General features: G+C 41.4%; 1 protein-coding gene across 3 annotated transcripts in view; it reads left to right on the top strand.

Annotated features, from left to right (window-relative positions):
- The first annotated feature begins 4,783 nt into the window (after positions 1-4,783).
- The window catches only part of TAF1B (TATA-box binding protein associated factor, RNA polymerase I subunit B), a 44,202-nt gene continuing 26,036 nt past the window's right edge, over positions 4,784-22,949 (top strand). For 2 of the 3 annotated variants that reach the window (XM_048936205.1, XM_048936206.1), the window contains exons 1-8: positions 4,784-4,951; positions 5,593-5,691; positions 6,015-6,102; positions 7,939-8,036; positions 8,349-8,444; positions 8,870-9,002; positions 12,190-12,346; positions 17,823-17,922. In XM_048936205.1, the coding sequence (XP_048792162.1) occupies positions 4,934-4,951; positions 5,593-5,691; positions 6,015-6,102; positions 7,939-8,036; positions 8,349-8,444; positions 8,870-9,002; positions 12,190-12,346; positions 17,823-17,922 (789 nt within the window). In that variant the 5' untranslated portion in view covers positions 4,784-4,933. The remainder of the gene's footprint in view (positions 4,952-5,592; positions 5,692-6,014; positions 6,103-7,938; positions 8,037-8,348; positions 8,445-8,869; positions 9,003-12,189; positions 12,347-17,822; positions 17,923-22,949) is intronic. The other variant, XM_048936204.1, reaches the window with a different exon arrangement.

Genomic DNA, 22,949 nt, shown 5'->3' with positions numbered 1-22,949 from the left:
CTGCTTATTATTATTAAAGGGTGGTGACACACTGGAACAGGTTGCCCAAGGAGGTTGTGGATGCCCCATCCCTGGAGGCATTCAAGGCCAGGCTGGATGTGGCTCTGGGCAGCCTGGTCTGCTGGTTGGCGACCCTGCACATAGCAGGGGGTTGAAACCAGGTGATCGTTGTGGTCCTTTTCAACCCAGGCCATTCTATGATTCTATGATAATTTCTCTGCAGGAACAATGACCACTGAATTTTTTCAGTTATGGATTACGTCCACCAGTGATTTCATCTTTGCTGTACATTATGTTACATGTGGCAAGTTTTCAGACCTGGCAGTCATAATTCTTGATGCTAATAGCTGAATGCTGGACTAAATATGCCTACAGCAGATATCTATAGAGAACAATCCCAAAACTTATCAGCACTTTTGAGTACTTAATTACTTACATGGTGAAATATGCCCCATGAACAACATAAAAAAACCCTTCAAACCCTACTATGGCTTTGCAAAATATGATGGACACATTACTTTGCTTCCTCGGTTTTGCTGCTTTCTGCACTTCTCCATCTCTTACATCCCTGCCTCCCACTGCCCATGTATATTTATTTCTTTGCTGTCCAGCATTAATCAGCAGAAGAGAGGTGTGATGCAATGTGCATTTATTGCGTGTGTGCAGATATGCATCCTGTTGGGTTTGGATTCCTCACCGTGAGCAGCTGTTCCCAGCAGTGTTATTCACAGCCCCTTCAAGAATCCCAGCTCCACAAGGTGGCTCTCGATTACTTTGAAATTGCCACTGTGTTTGTAGATGAATTGCATCTCCAGAGCTCCACAGATGCACAGTGATATAGTGGAAAGCGAGATTTCCTTTAGCATGCTGCATATTCTTCTTTCAGTAAAGCTGGAAACGATGCAAAATCTAATACAATTAAAAGTATTAAAATGTTTTGTGTTAGCTATTTAATAAAATCTGAAATAGGAGAAAACAAAGGCATTGTACATGCCTGTGATGTACGATGGAATATTCGAACACTCACTGCTTACTCTGTGCCTTTGTGGCTGCTAAGACCACTTTAGAAGTGGCCTACCCCTGCCCTGTTGCTCTGTAGAATGTGATGAACACAGTCACCCATTTAGGGGGAAGGGGGTGTGTGAAATCTCTACTGGTATGGACAGAAAGAAGGCAGGTGCTCCTCAGGAAAGACAACTTGCCTTTGAAGGCTGGGACCCACAGTGAGATCTTTCCTTCCTTCCAGACAGGACTCTGGAATTCCCAAGGCAGACCTCACAGCTAAGTTCACAACTGACCACAATTTAGCATGGCTTCGGATCACATGAGGTGGCTGAACCTGAAGAGCTTTGCTTCTTAGATCAGCTCATGCAAACATGAAGCCCTTCCCTGAGGTGTGCATCTCCAAGGCAGATGGTTCAATGGCTGCAGATAAACATCAGCTCTCCTTTGTGTGGGGTCACATATAAAGCTGGAGCAAACCCATGGCCCTGCAAAGTAACTCTGTGAGATGGGCTGGGCTGCATCTGAGTACGTAGAACTTCATACTCAGCACATGACCGGATATGTCTGCCCTCACTTGTGTTAGTAGTATTGGTAGTATTGCTGCTTTCACCACTCAAAAATTCAACTTCATGCTGCTCACATCTTAAGTACAGCACAAGAAAACCTGAGTAATCTCTGAAAAAAAATGTTACGTGCTTTCTGTTGTTTGGGACATTCAAGGTCACATGTTCAGGTTTTCCACATCAGGGCTAGAAACACATTTAAAAAATAACATTTGAAAGCTGAAGCTGTACAATAAACACTAAATATCACAAGGCAATTCTGGGTGTGCCTGAGCAGTAATGTTAAAATCATTCTTCTTGTCTCTTCCTTCAAAGCTCCACTCAGCTCAGCCCCTCCCTGGTTATCCTCCCTGCCAGGCTGCCTGCAACCTCTACACTCCATCAGCGTTCCCACCTCTGTCCATTCCTGTGTTTGCTTCTTGCACAACTGCTCTCCCCACAGCTTTGTCTCCGCTGCACTTCTGCTTAGCACAGCTTTTCCCCTTGACCCTTTTATATTGTGATCACTTTTAGAGATTGGTTAGACTAAATCCATACAGTTCAGATAAAAGCACCTCTGTCTTGTTTTTCTAATTTCCCTATGTTTTCTGTTTCCTTTTTCGAAGGTACAAAAACCAAATTGCGTGTGCTAATAACAATGTATATCTGCTATAAAGTAGAATCTGGTAGAATGTGCCCAGTGTAAATCTTTACAATCTTTAGAGCAGCCGGGGTTGTGTTTCTGCTCCAGCTCTTTGTAGTAGGTGTCTGATAATGGGTAAAGTCTATATAGGACTCCTGGGAGAATCTGTGATGCAGAATTTTTATCCTGGAGCCAATAAAATTTCATAAGCAATATCCTGAAGGATAGGCCAAAGGACACGTCTTTCGGTTCAAGATGTAGTTTTTGTGCCTTCACGTACAGAAAGTCTGCACTCGAGAGCCAGAAATGTGGTATCAGCAGTGGAATCCAGTTCATTAAAAATTCAATTCAATGGAAACAACAGGACATATTATTTATCTAAGCCTTGAATCAATCTGACTACTATGCATAATGATTTTAATTAGAAAAGTGAGCTGAAGCAGGAAGACAGTCTGTCTCCTGGCTTTGAAATTATCATATGCCTATCTGTATGCTTGGGTAACTTGTAATTAGGGACAAAGGTTACACATAATTTTATATGCTGAAAAACCGGTTTTAAGCATGTCATCTCAAAAAAAAAAAATATTAAGAAATAGATATAAGTCTTGCTACCCCTATTACACTTTGAATTTTTGCTACCAGATTACTAGTTAGTTGATGGTCTTAGAAAATACTAATGGAAGATTTGCACCCATATAAAGCCTGAATACGTAACTAGAACCACCAACACTAGTCTTTGTACAACTTTTTGTCTGAAGTTTGGTAGCTTTTCGTATCTTCACCTCACCTGCATGGAAAACACAGCTCAGAAAAGCTGAGCAGGTTGTCCAAAAGCACAGAACCAGTGCTTACCCACTTAAAAACTTCACTAGGCTGTCAAACCAGTATGCTCAGAATTTCACCAATATCGGTCCCCATGCAGTCCCTCAAACTTTTCTTCTTTTGTTCTCTGCAGCTCCTACCACTGACAATGAAGTGCTCTGGTTTTGATGAATTAGCAATGTTCTGTCACTACGCTTCCTTCAACACTGTTTTGCCCAGGTGTAATTAGCAAGCAGAAGTCCTACCGCTGAGGCCCTGCCTCATCCAAGCAGTCATTCCATGCTTAATTTAAGCAAGTTCTTTGGTTGAGTTAAATCCATGGAGCGGCCTGCTCATTCACACAGTGACTCCAAACCCAAGCCCAGCTCCTAGCAGGAGGAAGGCCACCTCTTCTAACCAGGACACAGCCCTTCCTGGTTTACCATATACAGAGCTGCTCTGCTTTTTTTTCAAGATGGCATTTCATCTTAGAAACTCATTACAAAGAGATCAAACTCTATCACACGAAAAGGTCTTGCTTTCCCAGAACTGTATTTTCGCAAACAAAAATTATGGAAATTAATATAACAAGTAGGATCTGTTTCATCAGAGTGTTAGCCGCATTTCTGTGAGGCTGACGATCACCTTTTTACCATGTCAGGAATTATATGCATAATTCCCTCTAATGGGTGTTACAAATGTTCATCCCACACTGAAAAAAGATCACAGTTGGTATGAGTAATAACTTTTTTTTCATGAACATAAACAGTTCCCCTCTAGCTCTGTACATATCCTCCAACATCAATGTAACCACAGCTGTCAAGGGAGCCTCACCTCTTTCCGTGTATATTTTAGCTTTAATTTTTTCCCATGCTTTCACTCAGTGGAATTTTTTTTTTTTTTTTTTTTTAAAGGGGTCTAAACCTAAACCTGTTCTCCAATTTTGTGGGCAAATTCATTGCAATAACAGATCTCTGTGTTTAGACATCATTATTAGTATAGCAGAAATTAGAGACCTACATCAAGATCTGGAGGTTTGGTGTTTTGTTTTGTTGTTTTGTTGTTTTTTTTTAACTGAAAGCGAATTTCAGATCATCGTTTCCCTCATTCAAGGATCCGCAAGTGCTTTACGTAGTTAAATGAGTTTTGCTCTCCTTTTGCGAGGGCAGCAATAGTCCCCCTCCAACATCTTTGGCAGGGTGTCAGGTGGGGCACTGGCATGGCCAGGGTGATCTGAGGATGCTCAGCAGAGAGGCATGGTGGTGGAGGGGCACACATCCCCTCTGGGACCATGTGCCTTCAGAGGTGAAGCCCCTTGGTGAAGCTCCCTGTGATCCATCAGGGGTGAAGCCTCCATGTGACTAACCTCTGTGATGCTCCTGCGTCCCCTCAGAGGTGAAACCTCATTGCTCCCATAGTGAAGCTCCCACGTCTCCCCAAAAATGAAACATCCATGCCCTCTTTGTGAAGTTCCCCATGTTTCCCCAGAAATTAGACTTGATATTAGGAAACATTTGTTCACAGAAAGAGCGGTGAGGCAGTGGCACAGGCTGCCCGGGGAGGTGGTGGAGTCACCATCCCTGGTGGCGCTCAAGGGATGTGGAGATGTGGCACTGAGGACGCGGTCAGTGGGCACGGTGGGGATGGGTTGTGGTTGCACGAGATCATCTCAGTGGTCTCTACCAACGTGAGCGATTCTGTGACTCTATGAAGCCCCCACGTCCACTCAGTGAAGAAGCCCCACGTGCCCCCCTCCCGTCTCCGTCCCGGCCCAGCGCTGACGGGCCGGGGAGGCCGCGTGCCCCGAGAGGCCGCCCGAGGCCGCCGGGCAGGGCCGGAACGCAAGCGCCGGGGCTGCCGTTTCCGGGCCGACCGACGGCGCGGGCGCTCGGCACGGCTGCGGCGGTGGGATCCCCGGAGCGGCCGCCCGGCGCTCAGCAGCATGGACGAGGAGGACGCGGTGCGGAGCGGGCGGCTCCGGGAGCGGCCGGTTTCGCCGAGCTGGAACGCGGCCGCGTGGGCGGCGCTGCCCCGCGGGGCGTTCGGTGGCCGCGGGCGGGGGGCGGGCTGCGGGCTCCGGCGCTGGGGCGGGAGAGGCCCCGGCGGCGTTCCCGGCTCGGTGTCGGGGTTGGGGCCCGGCCTGAGCGCGGAGCTGCCCGGCAGGCCCGTGGGGCTGTGGAAGCGCTCCCCTTCCTGCTGCTTCTGTGGGTTTCCCTCTTCTCTCCTCCCCCCTCGGATTTCCCCAGGCACGGCTCTCCGTGCGTTGTGTAGGCTTCTTCCACGTGTTTTGCGCCGTTCTGGAGATTCGTTCTTTCACCTCCAGGCCTCTATCCCCCTTCCTATTTCTGATGGGTGGATTACTGGGGCACTGACTTAGTTACCAGCTTCCCGTTATACTGAAGTTCGCGTGCTGGCGCTTGCCAGCTTGCACGTTGTTGTCTGGGACGAGCTAACAGCAAACACTGCCACTACCCGTTGTCTGCATCAACTCACCTCAGGGACATGCGTTTGCTGTAGCTAATCCTGAAAGCTGTGCAGTAGCCTGGCTGGGGGTTATCTGCTGTACTTGAGCCTGTGAAACTGTTTGTTTTCTCCTTTCAGGGAGGTTTTGATGAGCGCTGTGCACAGTGTTCAGAAGTAAACTGGGGTCTCACTGATGGAGGCAGATTTTACTGCAGAACTTGCCACAATGTTATTGAGGTAAAAAGCGGAGCTGTTGGCCTTCAGATTGCTTTACTTTGATTATGCCTGGTTTTTAGGTTATAAAAATGCTATATGGCGTGACCTGGGTGTCCTAACACTACTGCCTGGATATTGCTGTGCTGCAGCACGGCACCACTGTGACACGCTGACAAGTGACAGCTGTATGTCCAGGACCGTAATAGCCAATTTTTGCTAATTCTGAATGAAATATTTGTCTGTTTTAAGAAAACAGAACAAGTAATTCCATTACGTTTTATTATGGGGCGATTGATGCAAATTAGGTCTGGCATTTTTCTTGCTAAGATGTTACTGTTCTGCAGAGAACTCGAGAAGTTGTAAGCACCGATGTTATCCCTAATGCAAGAATCCAGACAATCTCCAAAGGCTCTAGAAGTCAGAAAAAAACTGGTACGTACAGAAAACTCTGTGTTCTGCATGAGTGGATGCACTGATTCACTGAGCACATTGTCTTCAACTGTGGATGAAAGCAGATATCTAAAAAGGACCAAGAACAGGAATGTAATGCATCCCCAGACACTGACAGAGCCTTAAGCAGCCCCAGCCTCAGTGAGTTCCAGAGACACAGGTGGCCTCCATGAAGTTTGTGGATGTTGTGCATTAGGCTTGGTGTTTCTGCCACTTGGATTTGTGCAGGCTGCGGCTCACTGAAGATGGTGCATAGTGTTCATCCAGATGTGGTGATCCCTCTGTTCCTTCTTTGTGGTGACTGTCACAAAAGAGCAGTGTGTGTGTCTAAATGAAATGTGGCAATGGTCCCACTCTCAAAATGTGTGCCCAGCTTGCCCTGTGCGCACTTGACCCTGCAACCTACACAGAGATTTAAGTGGATGGGATTTTGTGCAGTTAGAATAGCTAGTCTGAAGTAGTTTGGTAATACATATTTTATCCCAAGTCACTCTGCATTAATTTCATGATTCGAAAGAGCAGTGGCCGTTATATATGGTGATATGCTATGCGTGTTATAGTAGAGTTGCTGCTGGAGCTGTGTGTGTGTACTCTCATGGCTGGAGAGTTGTTTTGCTGTTGTGGCCACTTTCAAAAAGCAAAAATGCATTACAGTGCTACATGAAGCACGGAGCTATCTTTGTCTCTGATAGGCTGACCTATCTTCACTGTACTGCAGTGGCAGGAGATGACTGCATTCCTTTGAAAAGAGCAATTGTGGGAAGTTGAAGGGAGGAGTGAAGAAGGGCCTTAACACCTCCACCTGCCTTTCTCCTGCATTGCTCCAAAAGTCAGTGCTGAGACTTCGTGCCTTTTACTTTTCATGTTGGGCTTGTCATCAGCAATCCCCCCATGCTTCTTAGCTTCATACGGTCCCTTCTGCAAGTGCAGTTGCACGAGGCTATGACAGTTTATTTTCATACGTGTGTAGGGTTAAGCTGTATCTGTGGTTAACGGGTAAAGCCAGCATCCTTAATGCTGGGGATTAACTTGGGGCAGATAACTTTTAAGATGATGAGATGCAAGGTGTGATTGGAAGGAAAAATAATGAATAACAGCGATGGAGTGAAAACAAAGAGAGTTGGGAGCTACAGAGACTTTTTTTTAAGACCAAGAGCATGTGGAAAGGATTTGTAAATATGGTATGGCGAGAGGTATGGCGGAAAGTAAATGTAATGCTGTCTGAGGAAATAGTGAATAGATTAGAGCAGGCCTTAGGAAATTCATCATATGCTGAGGTATGATAAAAGCTCTGAATGTCTGAGAAACTTTCAGTTAAACCTGTATGATCCCATGAGAGACACTGGTGAAGAACACGGTGATTTATATATATATATATGTATATGTATATATATATATATATATATATATATATATATATATATTTTAATATCTGCCTGATGAAGTACTGCAATGCAGTGTGTTTCAGCTTTTCATGCTCAAGATAGGGAAGAAAAGACATCTCATTTTTTCAACAGCAGGTCCTACTTTAAAATCGGTCACTAGGCAACTCTCTCCTCATTTACAAATGCTGTGTTAGAAATGATAGTGAAATATATTAGTATTTGGAAATGTGGTTAGAACATCACTTGTTCAGTAATATTTCTTCTTTCTGAAGCCTGTGAGTAAGTGGAAATTAATGGAATATTCAGTGTAATGGTCTTTGCTCTCGTATCTGAACTTATTTCATAGAGATATGTCTCTGTCCTGGTACAAGATAACAGAATATTAAGTGAAAATACCATGCTTAAGGTTTAAAAAACACTTTCTTTTTAATAGATGAAGGCTGGGAGTGGTATGTTTGTGAAGGCTTTCAGCTGGTACTAAAGCAACAAGCTGAAGCTTTGGAAGCATTAGGAGTGTGCCCACAAATGAAGGTATGTAGAGATCCTACAAACTGTGAGTTGTGCACACTGTGAGTGTGCAGCAGGGGTGTTATTTAAGGATACTGTAATTTTTTGGGTAAATCAAGTCTCTCTCTTAAAAAATATATATATACTGAGTGCATGTAATCAAACTTAATTTTCCTCATAGTTATAAAACGTGAATTAAAAACTGGAGGTAATGAAATCAGAGCTGGAATATTGTTGAGGTTCCTGAGTTAGCAATTCTGTTAGGTTCTGTTTTCTCAGAACGTAACGTTGTCTCTGTAAACCTTGTACGAATCGCTGTCCATTTGTATTTACCAGGATGAAATTCTGTGCAATTTTTGGAGGCGTTACCTTCAGAAGAGCCAACAGGCATATTGCAACAGACCAGCTGGTGAAACTATCAAGGCATTATCAGTAAGTGAAAAGCTCAGATCCTATGAGATGTTGGTTATCTTTCTTAAAGAGTAACAACAAAAAACTTTCTTTAAGCTGCATACCTAACTCACATTAATCTCACTTCAGTGAGAATGTCTTCTAAATGGAATACCACAGTCCCTGAAGTTGCCCAGTCTCCTGAAGTTACTTATTTCATTAAGCTTTGCTTCTATAAATTACCTCCTCTCTGGTCATTGTAGGCAATTGGGATGTAACAGAATCACAAAGAAAATTTTTTTTCAAGGTTTCTTTACATACTGGTGGTTCATAGAGCAGGTAAATATGTGAACAGCTTGGGTTTCAACTTCATGTACTAGATCTTCTATCTGTTGTGCTTTATTTGGTTTATTCAGATTAAACAGTTACTAACAGTAGATAATACTATGTCATATTTACAAAAACAGGTATGTGATAGCAGTACAGATATGGACAGTGAACCAGAGCAACCTAGCCTGCTTCATTTTTTATCTGTCTCTGAAAGTGACGGGGATCTACAGACAGATTGCAGCTATGCCTCATCAGTTGGCAAGGTCTCAGGTAGGAGCAATGAAGTGAAGTATCTGGAAACCATTCTTGTAATGACTTGGGTGTATTTGTGTGGAATTAATTGGAAGGACTTTTTGATGTGTAGCTGGAAAGTGTAGAGTTTTCAATCCTATTTGCTACGGAGGTATTTTATATTCTATCTGTAGCAGAAGACTTTTTTTTTCCCCTCTAAAGTTGAATGTGATCTAGAAATACAGAGGGAAGTTGTATTTTTTAGCCGTGTTGCCCCATGCATCCTGTCTGGAACGTAGAAAGAAAAAGCTATTTTGTCTGCAAAGCTACGTGTTCCTAACAAGTCCTGACTTCTTTGTTTAAAAAAAAGTTGATTCTCTTGTTTCCTTTATGTTCTTCATGTTATGTGTTGTTTTTTTTTCTCTGTCCCATATGTATTTTTCTTTTTTTTTTTTTTAACAGTGTTTTTGGTACTTCTGTATCCCTTGTCCTGCATTATGTTTACTACCCTTATAGCCTTTTTCATCCAAAATCTTGTATCATTCCTTCAGATTCTCCTTTCTGTTCACAAATGAGCTTGAAAACATCGACAGAATTCTAAACATTTTGATTAAAAAAAGAAAAGACTCCATAAAATTGGAGTCTTTGGTGTTAGTGGGCAAGTATAATCTCAGGCAGTGCTGTGATGTCTGATGATGGAAATACAACTCAAAGCATATTTGAACGTTTTTGCTTGCACTTTGAGTTTCTGATTGTTCTTTTAAGCTTGATTCTTTGTCTTTTCCTTCTTTGTCTGTTTCAGTGTTTACTGTTCCCACGTTAAAAGGTCCTCTTTATGTTCTACTTCTGTTTTTCTGCGATATTGTCCATCTACCATCCAAGTAATATAATTTTGTCCTTCTATATTTTTATTTCATACAATCCAGAAATGAAAACAGAATGAGAAACTTGAGCTACAGCAATTAGAAATATTAAGAAACTAAAAGTCTTGAACAGGATTAGAAAGGGGGAAATAGGGCAAAAATAGCAACATAAACTTTTGAGAACATAATGCAAGCACTTTTCATTCTAATATACTAAAATGTTAAGATTTGCAGGTAAAAAGTCTCTGTGTGTTCATACACAGCAGATTCAGGGCATTTTACAAATACGTTTTACAAATTCTTTCCTTAAGTAGGAAAGAACACAGTGAAAAAATTCTAGTGCAAATACTCAGTTGAATTCTTCCCTTTTAGATGTCTAAAGGAGCTCCTTTCTTTTTTAGGAGTTGTGCCTCCTATATGTATCTAAAAGTCAGCATTAAGACAGGCCGTAATGTAATGTGTTCTCCTTGGTCTGTTGTTGTGGAGAACAGATTAACCTTTAAGTAGTCCTACCTATTTCACTAAAAGCCTTTGAAGTAGATAAGAGCTCAGTGACAGTAAAAGCATATTTTGGAGCAATCAAAGAAGCACAGCGATTATTTACTATATTGAAATTTGATACAAATAATACTAGATGTGTTCTGGTAGACCATAAATGGTGGTGAAGATTGATTCATTTCCTCCTAGTGCCATTTCTACTGAGTTGTTATTGCTACAGACTGGAAACCTCAACACTCTCCTAAGAGGCTGCTCCAACATGCAATTGTTGTGGGTTTTTTTTGTTTTATTATTTTTTGGTTATTTTTGTATGGGGATAATAGCAAATTCCACTGAGTGTAGTGCTGAGATATTGCTAGGGAAGCCTATTAAACTCTTAAATTATTAGATGTGTGTAATTGTATGTTGTCATGTCTTGCGTAAGCTACAAGAAATAAAAGGAAATTGTGTGCTATCATTAAAGCCACAAATATAATGAGGATTATTCTAAATTGAGTTGAATGTGAAATTAATAATGAAGCTTCAGTCGTGAAGCTGCCTAAGCACATGTATCCATGTAAAAGGTGAAACTGTTGACTAAAAGGATTAACTGAAGGCTGCTGCCTTTATTCCCCAGCACACCTATGCGCAACAGCCATCTCAGGATCCTCTCATGTAGTCTGTGTCCCCTGCGTGCCGTCTCCTCTTTTGAGGAGCCAGTAGGTGGCATCAAAGACTAATTCTGACCCAGAAACACAACGCTTGCAGTTCTGCCTGCCAGTGTGTCAGTGGGTGCCAGACCTCTGCCCGCTGCCACCTCACAGACCTGGGTTTCACCTACCGCCTTAACCACGGCGCTGCCCAGCTCCCCGCTCAGGCTGCTCGCTGTGACCCTGCAGCTCCCAGGTTGGGAGCTGTGTGTCAGTCTTCACACTTTCTGCCCAGTCTGGGGAACTGTGGAGAAGGCACTACAGAGTCAGAGTTGATGTTTTGTGTTGGCGTGCTTTAGAAACAAAACATTTTCGTTTATCCTGGCGTATTCATGATGTAGGGAAGAAGAACTTTTCAGTTTTTGTTCCTCCTTCCCTGAACTCCGAGGTTTCACTGCTGAAAAGGTTCTTAATTCAAAGTCTATCCCATAAATTAAGTTTCTCATTGCTGCTTCTCTCTGGTGATTCATCTCAGTGAGAGTATAGGAAGGTTTGGTTGTTTTGTGGTTCGTTTTGGTTTTCTTTAACCTTCTTTACCATTTGATACTTCTGTGTTCTCAAGTTCTTTTTTTTTTTTTTATTGAATTTAAATGAAAAATATCCAACAACCTACTTTATGGCAGATGGATACACACCTTAACTTCAGTAAAGTCTCTGCAGTGTAGATTGTGTTCTTGTCAAAGCTCTGACAGTGCAGAAGCTTAAAACTATGTTTTAATCCCCATCTCCAAGGTGTTGGTTTAAGCACATAGAATTTTTCCCCATTTCTCCACTGCTTCCTTATCTGTCAAATGGAAAATAGTATTTCCAGCTCACGACTGTGGTTAAACTCAGACTTCTGAAAAGCTGGAAAGTGTTGCTCCCACCAAAAGGTCCAGAGACCAAAGGGTTCTGTTTTTATGGGTTCCTGAATGAGGTCTCTTTTCATGTGATTCAATGTTTCAATTGAGATAGCTGTTTAGGGGACAGGTTATTACATAATGGCAAATGAATAAACTAGAGTGAAGCTGAAGTACCTTGACTATCAGACAACTGCAGAGTAATGATTTGGAAATGTTATTAGTTGCTGAACAAGAGTACTTGTATGTTCCTTTGTCTTGTTTTCTGTACCCTATGGATTGTGTGTATGTTGTATCAATTACTTTTTTTCTCTTCTGTTTTTAACATAAACCAAAGAAAGCACCTCTGTATGCTCTGGGTCAGTAGATGGTAGCTTGTACGTAAGGAAGAACCGAAAGGACAAATTGAGGATGTCAATGCCAATGACCCTTTCGTTTTGTTACATGGCATTACTCTGGCTGAAAGAACCGATGACGTTATCTGAGCTCTTAAGGTATGAATGGTCTCTGCTGAGATGGCTGTTGCTTTTGTAACTAATATATATATTTTTAGTGGGATCTTTACTGTTACCTTGTTACTAATTTGTTCAGTGAGTTACCTTATGTTTAATATCCATAACTATGCGGTGACACAAGAATTTGTGCAGCTGCTTCAAGAGAACGTTCTCTTCCGTTGTTTGCACTGAAACTCAAAGACCTGCAAGGCAGAAGGTTTAGCAGCTAAAGAAGCTTTTAGTCCTTCTCCTTTGAAATTTCTTTAGATTCACTGGAGCAATAGGCATGGTTGCATTTTTGCTATTTTTGCTGTTGTCAGCAAGCCAAAACTAAATGAGTAAATGTTCCCTGGGACTTGCGTCAGTGTCATCATGCAAACAATGCCAGCAGTATACAGAGATCTGGAAGGTAACTAAGTAGCTTCACGTAATGGAGTGGGGCTCAGAAATTGATATAGTGAGTTCTTCTTTGTCTTTATGACTTTGTATCTGTAATCATCAGAGTTCAGAATAAAGAGCTTTTAATAGGGTAGATATAAAACAATGTAACGATATAGTTTGATGCTAAATATGGGGATTGTCAAGCTATTACTGACAATGTAGTTCTTTTCTCCCCCCTATGATTTGGGTACGAATATATTCCTTGTTTTCTTAAGGGATTAAGCTGTCAACTTTTTTCTGTTGTTAGCAATAAATATTTTAAATCAGACCAAAGCAGCTTACATTCAGAAATGCTTAGGGCTGCTCTGTAAAACCTTTCGTATGCTGATATTTTTTTTAACCGTCGTTGAAATAGTGTCCATTTCTAGAAATATGGGGAAAATGTCTTTTTCTTCTTGCCAAAATGATCAGGTAATTGTAGGCGGGCAGATCAAATTGCACTTGGACAGAATAAGGAAAAACTGATTCAAGATTCAGTTGATAAGATAGGCTTCAGTTGTTGAATTTTTTTTTCCAAGTATATAACCTGTGGACTAGAAGGCAAGGCAATACTTGTGATGGATGTAACTTGTATTGCTGCTGAAGGTTTAATGCAAGGTGAGTTTATCCCAGTCCCTGATGTGCCTCTCTGGATGCCAAACCCCCTGCACTTGCTAGCTTTGTACAAGCTTTCTGAGAGCGATGAAAAGTACTTTTGTGGCAGGAGAGGTTTGTATGTCTTGAACTAACTATAGCAATTAATACTGGGTACACTAAACTGGTTAAACTAATGTTTAATCCTTTGATTTAAGTTCAGGGGATGGCTGTTGCCTTCATCAATCACAAACTGTTGCATGTTTGCATAACTGTATATGCTGTTGTGTAAAAGATGCTTCTAAAATGTTCAGCAACATGCCATGGCATTCAGAATTCAGAGTAAGTATCCTGCAGTACAGAAGTAAATACTGAGTAGGTTAATAAACAGCGGAAATCAAAACCAACTTTCAGTAAGAAGGCAAAAACAAAAAGCTATGAAAGTCAGTTTAGGTCAGAATAGAATGCAGTAGTGAGATGGACTGTGTTGATTCCATATTAATGGTGTATTGTTGTGTTTGAGTCTTCAAAATCTGGAGACTGCAAAAACAATCCAGGAAAATTCAGAACCTGGAGAGCATCCTTTGTCTTTGTAAAAAAATAAAAATCAGGTACCAAATACAGCAGAGAAAAGCATAATCAGAAACTAATAACTGGAAACTGAATTAAGATGATTTGAAAGAATGTATCATTTAATTAGGGACGTTGTATGGGTTTAATAGACACTATATAAGGCCATGAATCCAGTGGGGGATCGGAATGATTCAGTGACTTTAAATGCACTGAACATAAGTGAATTAAATGCAAAAAGTGATGTTTAAAAGACTGCCGTTTGTATTGCAGAGTTTTACGATAGTTGTAGGAGACTGTAATTACATTATCATGTTTCCCTCCCTACCCTTAAGTTCCTTTCACAAGCTTGATGAAGAAGGGCAGAGAATTCTAAACTGCGTGAACTATCATCAAACTCTTGTTTTCTGACGGCTGAATATTTAAGCTCAAAATTCAGACAACGTTAACATTTTTGCATGTGTTGAGATACAGATCAAAATAGCGACAGAGCAGAGATGGAAACATGAAATATTCAGCGTTACCTTTAAAATCTTTGTAAGCAAATTGTGTTATTTAAACCATCTGAATTACAGTTGTGCTTCAAAGTTCTGCCTTGTTTTTTGTCCTCAGTTGGTTTTCTCCCTGCCTGCAGTCAGCTGACTCCCGCTCCTCCCTTGTGACACATGCTTAGGCACCACACTGCGGCAGCCTGCCAAGTTTTAAAGGATTTACTACACCAAAAATACACTCCTCCTTGCTACTTGACACACTTAGCAGAAAAACACTACAATTACCTCCTCTGAAAGAGACGTTTTTGGTTTAAAAATAACATTTTAACAACCTTCTGCTCTAGTCTGCGTAATAGTAAATCCTTTTCCACTGTGAGTCATCTCACAACGCTCTCTCTACATGCAGTGCATTCTGTAACTAATTAATAAAATGGGGGTTTTGTGGAGGGAGAAGAAGATCGAGGTGCTAGGCTTCGAGAGGCTGACAACTACTGCTTCTCAAATGAGGTTATACCCGGCTACTCCGGCAAGACTGAACTTGTAATCAGTTTGTGGCATTGCTGTGTGGCTTTAACAGATGCATCGTTTCCTTGTAGTATGCAGGATTTTCTTTGCACTTAGCCCTGACTAATGTATGCTGCTGCTGTAATTAAAAGCACATATGCTGTGTGCTGTATGGGCCATTCAGGCACTTCACTGATACAACTTTGTGCTGTGAGTGTTTTGATCACCCATCTGTTAAATGAGAGGGCTGGAAGAAGAGCAGGCAGTTAAACTATTTTCAATTCCATTCCAAATCCAGGCTTTTAGAGTAAGTGTTAAAATCCTGAATCATTGGCATGTTGCATTCATAGCAGAGTATTTATGCTGTTTCAGGGATTTTTGAAACATAGAAGCAGCTTTCCACCTGAGAGAAGAGCATGTTTTTTGCACAGAGACAGTAATTTCAGGCTAGGATAGGTGTCGTCATTGTTTTTTCAGCAGTTGCAATGCTTTGACGTGGTAAAGCCAAGTTAGTGAGAACTTTTAAGAGCAAAAAACCAAAAACACACAACCACCACTTTTGTAGGCGTTGTTTGTCTTTTGTGCATAGATACTGCTTGTTTTCTCTTGTGCTGGGCACTAGCATTCACCTAGCTGTTGATACATTAGCTGAAAGCAGAGCAGAAAACTAAATTTGCAGAAGAAAGTTTCAGTGGGCGTTTTAGTGCCGTGTAATTTGCTTCAACATGATCCCTTACCACGTTGTGCTGGCAGTAATGTCAGCAGTCTGGAAATCTGTCTGTTTTAAGTCAAACCCTAGAAAACAAAAGACTGTTTTCAGTCTAATCCTCAGTAGAAGAGACACAAGTGCTTTTGTCAGCAGGGAGGAGACAGGAGTGTGATGCAGAGGGCAGTGGGGAGGGTGGGATTTCCCATTTGGGAGGCAGCAAGCTGTTACGGGTGGTTTAGCTGCAATCGAGGCCACACCACACCCTGTGCCTTGATTGTTTGTCCTCCAGCTGGTGCTGTGCTTGCTCAGGAGTTGCTGCTCTCAGTTTCTTGGAGCCACCTTTCAGATCTGGCAGCTAATTTTGTGAGTGCTCCTTACCAGAAGTCAGGCAGCACTTGCAATCAGCTGAGCCGCTTGTGTGCTTCCCTCTTCCTGGCACTGCTAAGCCAGTTGTGGCACTTGTGAGCAGCCTGTTAGCCTCTGATTGTTAGATGACAGCAGATAAACCCTTCTTTCCTTCTGATAGTAGGGTCACAGGGACGCTTTTGCTGCTTCTGTGAGTTAAATTTGTAGAAGAGAATGGTAAGCTCCAGGAGCACACAGCCAGAACAGGAGGAGGGAAGTACAGCCAATTATGGTTTTGGTTGTTTCAGTCCATCTTGTCGAACCATTCCTCAGGCTGAAATTGTTCAGTTTATTGCAATTTGGTTGCACAGAGCTGCCGGGCAGCTGCTCAGCACATCGGGCAGGGTGGCAAGCACACAGCGGGTGCTGGGTCTGCCTGGTAACCTCAGCAAGCATGTGGGGCAGCACACATTGCCAGTTGCAGTAACTGGCTCTTAAAACAGAATTTTAATCAGTTTTCCTACACGTACTCTGTAATACCCAGCTAGGGGTGATGGAGGTGCTGTAGTGGAAAAGAAGAGGTGGGTTTGTGCCCTGCTGTGTGTGAGGGGAGAAGTGAGCGCTCTGTCAGGGAAGGCATTCTTCTGCCTTGGTCTTGTTTTGTTCTCCAGACACGATGTGAGTGGCAGTGACAGATGGCTGTGTGCTATGAGGAACTTGGTCAGCTGCTAGGAGGGGACCTCTCCGGTGATCAGGGCGTGCAGGTCCTGTCCTCTGCTGGGAGCAGATGCAGAGCCTGGCTTTACCAATACTGTAGGAGTTTGTAGACCTTGCCAGTCTGTGTAGCAAGATCAGAGGGATGTTGTGCAGAAAGAAGGCACAGCTGGCACAGGGGAGAAAATTGTTTTCAGATCTGATACCATTTAAAGAACGGTCTGATCTGTTTGAAGTGCTAACTTAGTCCGATCTAAATTATTACTCAAATTCTGAAGAAAAGTAATCCAGGAAGGCAGTTCTGAGCCCTATGAAGGCTGTTAGTAGGCTTTAATCTGGAACGAGAGCAGTGCCCATTCTGTCATGAAGATCCAGGCTTGTTCAGTGCTTGCTTTGCCTGTTGTGGGCATCAGTATTGGATAAGCCTAGGGTTTGGAGGTGCTGGTGTCTTGTTATTGGTAGATGTTGCTGAATCCCACAATAAGGATCTGGAAGAAAAAAAAAATCCAAAATACTACTGTAAACTACAAGTCAGTTTTTAGTGAAAAATGCATTGTTTGGGTGCAAATTCAAAATAAATGATTTTGGATTTTATTAGCATGCAAAATAATTGCTCACTGAAATTGTATTTTTTTTGTATTTTTTTTTACCTTAATCAGACTACAGAATGTAATTATCAGAGTTGTGGTTCTGGGTGTGTGCTCATAATTCTCTGACTCCCCCCCTCCCCCCCATTGCCTCACTCACAACAGAAGGTGTTTCATCTTCATTTTGTAAAATTTACTTATAGCATTAACGTTTAGAAAGAAAGACAAGAAAGAAAGCAGTTTCAAAAACACAGGAGCTGAAGAATGTGCAGAACAAACTGTATGCAAGCCTGCTGATTGTAAGCATGCTGTGGTAACATCACCATTCGTCAGTCATAGCTGAGCTTGAATTTAAAGGCCCGTTAAAAGGATGGAACTGATGTTCATCCTGTGGAGCATTTAGGGGTGTGGAATTCAGATAGTATTGCTTAGGCAGTATAATACAGATGTTGTTTTGAACCAGAAATTGATACATGGATTAATTGTAGAACAAACATGCTTTTGTTGTGCTAACTGCTGTTTGTGTTCGCTTTTTTACGCAGGTTTGTTGTTGAAGGTCATATTCCATATTTCAATGCTTATCAGCACTTTCCAGAGAAGATGAAGTTATATGGCCTTGATCTTAGGATCTTTTGTGTGGAGGTAATTTTTTTTTTCTTTGAATAATAGATTAAAAAAAAAAACCAACCAGCTAATTTATCTTGTGGTATTTTAATTTTTGATTAATGCACTAATAAATTGATTAAATCTATTCTTACACTGTAGAATTCAGGTTTCACATTATTGGAGTCTGTGCAGAACACAGTTCACTCAGAGACCTTCCGTGCTTTAATTGTTAACCAGTCTAATTAGGCTGATTACCTAAGTTAAAACAAGTTCAGTAAGTACTTGTTGAGAAAAAAGTATTCTGAACTGCTGTTGGAATGTTCAGAAATAGGATTTGGTTTTGTGTCTGAGGGCTATGTGATATTTGTGTAAAACTACCAAAAAACCTTTGTCTTCATCCTTTGGATTTGTGCCTCTCAACGTGGTTACACAGAACTTGAGTTTTGGCCCCAGCTAAATCAAAAACAAACAAAAATCCCAATTGAAGTTTTTGCGTGAGCTGTAGCTTGTACCACACCTCAGAATATGAGGTCTGGTTTGCAGAAAGGAGATCACAGTTGCCCAGGGAGGATCCCAGACGTTTTTGACTACGTGATTGGGTTGAAAATTGCAGAAGAAAACATCAAGGTGTTTCCTAGATCTTATGTTTCAGAACGATCTTACTTCTCATTGCAACACAGAGATTGCCAATCGTTTATCCACCTGTATCCAGTTTTGACATCTGAGTTTTGAGATATTCAGGAGACCAGGTGGTTGTCCTGGAGCAGGAAGTCAGATTGTGCAATACTCTATCCTCAAAGCACAGCCTATGTTTTTTTCTCCTTGGTGTTCTGTATATGGTATTCTGTAGACAGTTGTGCTCCATGTCTTCTCTGATAGTGACAGGACAAGAGGGAATGGCTTTAAACTAGCAGAAGGGAGATTTAAGTTAGATGTTAAGAGGAAGTAATCTACTCAGAGCGCGGTGAGGCTCTGGCACAGCTGCCCAAGAGCTGTGGGTGCCCCATCCCTGCAGGCACTCAAGGCCGGGTTGGGTGGGCCCTGGGCAACCTGAGCTGATGGGGGGCAGCCAGCCCATGGCAGGGGTTGGGTGGGCGGGCTGTGAGGTCCCTTCCAACCCAACCATTCTCTGATTCTGTGGAAAAACTTTTTATCAAATTATGGTCATTAAAGCATCTTACACGCCCTCTTACATGCCTTGTTTTTCATGTCATTATTTGTTGCATTTCAAGTCTGGTGAATGCAAACTGATAATATTTTCAAAAACAGCTGTTTCACTAGGTTATTCGGTAGTTGTTTGGGTTTTTTTAATTATTTTCTTAACCATTTTGTTAGTAAATTTAATTGTTTCCTGTGCTGGCTGACTGCAACCCAAATTTTAATCAAGTAGTAGCTACATGGTTGCTTAAGATACAAAATCATAGTAAGCTACTGTCTTATCAGTTAAACATAGATGAATTATAACTCAGTAAGAGTCACCATAGGTATAAGTGCTCTCAGTGGCTTAAAAAACTATTTTCAGTAACAATTTTCCAGGTATCCAGCATAAAGATTCCAGAATTTGTGCAAGGTTGAAGTTATTACAGCTTTAAAAAATAAATGCAATAGTTACTACAAGGTGAGTTGCATCTACTTTCTATCTACACAGTTGTGTGTGTGTGTCCAACATTTTTTACTCTTACTGTTATTCAGTTGGTGGAACTGAATGCATGTAGCTTTCCTTAGCATTTCCAGCCAATCAGTGTCAGTGCTGTGTGTAACGCAGGGAGTGAGTCTATATCACTGATGGCATTTCGTTGTCTTGCTTGCAATTTAGAAGTTGGAGGTGCTGAAAGAACGTCGTATCTGTCATGGGAAGAGAGGCTGAGGGAGCTGAGTTTTTTTTTTATCCCTGAGCAGGGGCTTCATTGCAGTAAAATGAGTAAGTGCTCAATAGGAAGGAGCGCAGATGGAGTCAGACTCCTTTCACTGAACATCAGAAACAGTGGGCAAGACTCAGTGGGCACATTTTGGAAAAACAGGAGCTTTAATTTAAACATAAGATTTTCTAATTTATTTATTTATTTTTACATACTGCAAGGGTGACTGAACACTGGAACAGGCTGCCCAAAATTACTGTGAAGCCTCCATCTCTGGAAATGCTCAAAGCCTGAGTGGACATGGTCCTGAGCAACCTGCTGTAGTTGGCCCTGCTTTGAGCAGGGGATGGGCTCAGTGATCTCCAGGGATCCCTTCTGATCTCCAGTGTGCTGTGATCTTCATGGTGTAGCATGCCTTGTATTCTCTGTCACATCTTCAGTGTAGGTGGCAATTAAATTATGCAGGATTTAGTAATGGAACAGCTAATAAGAAGGGTGTTTTCTGTATTTTTGCATTCTGTACAGGGTGAGCTTTGCTTAAAACCATCCATGAAGGTTTTTTTTGGACACCTTTAGACAAATGTGTCAGGCTATAAGAGGAGATAAGCACTATGTGACGAGTATTTTATGAAGGATAAAAGTTCTTCATTCAAGAGCTTTGTGTAAAATGGGAAATGAGTTATTTATTTTCCATACGTATTCATTTTTCCCAATGCTCTCCTTTTTAAGCCTTCATTTCATCGCACATCCTGTGCTTACCCCTTCCTCTATTAAAATCATGCGTGTTAAAAGTTAGCATTTGAGAAGTGGGTTTTATCTAAAAGTACGTTCATGGGGCAAACAGCAGCAGTAGCAGGATGCTTCTGAGTTCTTAATTTGGAATTTCTAAATTCCCAAGACAGCAGAAGAAAAGGAAATGTTCATCTTCTGCTGTGGGGGGGGAAAAGCTTTTTGCTAAAGCAGACTAATAGCAGTCTCCATAATACTTGTTTTTTTTCTTTCTTGATGACTTTTTTTATAGAGGAGATCAAGGTTTTTTCTTCCTATTTGCAATTCAGTTAACTACAGTTAATCCCTCTTAATCTGAAGGCATTTGCCAGTAGTTAATGCATCTTTGATGAACAGTCATCTCTTTTAGGTGGAAATCATTTTTGTTTCCTTATTGCAGAGGTTATTTACCTTTAAAAGCCTGCTAGTGTAGGACTTAAAACTAGCTTGTGTATCAGTAGTAGTCCATATAAAGCTCTGTGGCAAATTTGATTTCAGCTTTTTTTTTTTTTTTTGATAGCATTTGTCCTCTGGTGAAGCACCACACCAATTTTTTTTTTTTTTTCCTCCATTCCTGCCTGATTGCAGGTTGATATTTTATTATTATTTTGTGTGTCTGGGAATGATTTTTGGTTTGATTCTCAGGTTATTGACGCGCACGCAAACTTACATGTCTATAGGTAAGCAGATGACTCCCATGACTGTTGTGCAACTTGATTTACCAAAGTATTGAAGATAACAGACACGTCAGTTTGTAGTGTGTGCTGTGTGGAACAGGATAGGTGTAGCCTCATAAATAGCTTTCAGGTCCGGTTGTTCTGAAGAGCTCCTGGAATGGCCTTCATTTTAGACGCACGAGTATCCAGGCATGGCGAGGAGCCAGATGTGTGACCTTGGTGAAGTTCCCTTCCTTCAGTCTCACCTGTGGCATTCAAATAGCTCTTTTCTTCCTGAACCTGTTAAGAACAGGGTTTTTTCCTAAGGGGTGAAGGACTAGGAGAGCATGGATGGTCAGTGAATGTTGGTCAGTCCTGTTCAGAGGGCCACTGAACACTTCACTTTACAGAATAGTGTTGATACGCTTTGTGGCCTAGGACTCTTCAAATCAGTTTATTTTCTGGTTGGTTTTAAATTTATTCTTAATTGTCTTCACCTGCTTTCAGCCTTGATTTCTTCATCATTGCTTCCTGTACTATACTGAGTTGCTGTGATTTGTTCTGTGTCAGTAATTCTGGGCAGTACTCCATTGTGTTCGGTTTAATAAAAATTTTGATTTGTATTTATGGTCTGATGTTGGCTTTGATAGGAAAAAGAAGAGCTTGAAAAGCGGTGCATATATTTGGTGCCCTAAGAAAAGGTGTCATTCATCCCGAGTCTTCCTTTCCCTCAAGTATGGAGTGCTGGTGTTGGAATAGGCGCCATAGTGTATTCTCAAGTGTGGTGGAAGACTCTTCAGCTCTTCTCAGAATGTGCTTCTTCGGTGCAGAGAGTTTTATTCTGTGATTCTATGATTATTTTTTTTGAGTTAGAGGAGTGCATATCTTGCACACCTGCACGCACACATCCTCTCTAGCTTCGATTATTATGTTTCTGTCTGCTTTTGATTGTGAAAGGCTTGCTGTAAGCAATGGCAGGCAAACTTCTCTACACGGAAACTCTTTGAGTCTTGCTTTCTTCTTTTATAGCAGTCCATAGATTGCATTGTCTTGCTGTTCTTATGATTTTATTTACTTTTATTTTTTTAATTCTTAGCAGTACTTTTGTATCTATGTGTGTCCATTATATTAAAGACAGTTGTGTTTTGCTTCTTTGTTTTGCATGTGTTTTTTTTTTTTTTTTCAGTGGAGCAGCTGTTTTTGTGTTTGAGGTGTTATCATGAGTCCCCCAGTGGATTTCTGCTGCCTTTTTATTTATTGGCTCCCCTTGTATCAGCTAGCTTTCCATAAACAAGGAGAATGCTCTTTTCAGAGAAGCAGCACCTGTAGATCTCCTTGTTGGAGCTGAAGCTTCCGCTGGCTCTCTCCTTGTATGACCTTATGAAGGTTATTTGACTGACAGGGTATTTTTAGCTCCCATTTTTCCCATTGTCATTGTACTGTTTTCTTCAGAATCCATGCCAGGCTAATCATTGTAGAGTTCCTGCATCTTCCCGTTTACATTTTTTAATATTAATTTTCTGTGTCCTTTGATCTTCAGAATTTCTTAAGATATTTAAAAAAACAACATTTGTGTTTCAGAGAACTCCTGAGCTCCTCGGTTATTTCCTTGAAGCTTCTTGTGTGTAAATTTCCTAGGCCTATCCTTTGTGAAATACTTCATTTTATCAGATACTGCTTTACTTTTTTACAGGCATAAATTTTCTCTGCCTTCCATATTATTTTAACAAGATGGATTCTTGTTCTTCTTCCAGATACAGAACAAACTTTCTATTTATTC

Source organism: Lagopus muta, chromosome 2 (genome assembly GCF_023343835.1).
Source record: "Lagopus muta isolate bLagMut1 chromosome 2, bLagMut1 primary, whole genome shotgun sequence".
Lineage (NCBI taxonomy): Eukaryota > Metazoa > Chordata > Aves > Galliformes > Phasianidae > Lagopus > Lagopus muta.
The sequence above is the reverse complement of the archived record's forward strand: the minus strand, read 5'-3'. Positions and strand labels throughout refer to the sequence as shown.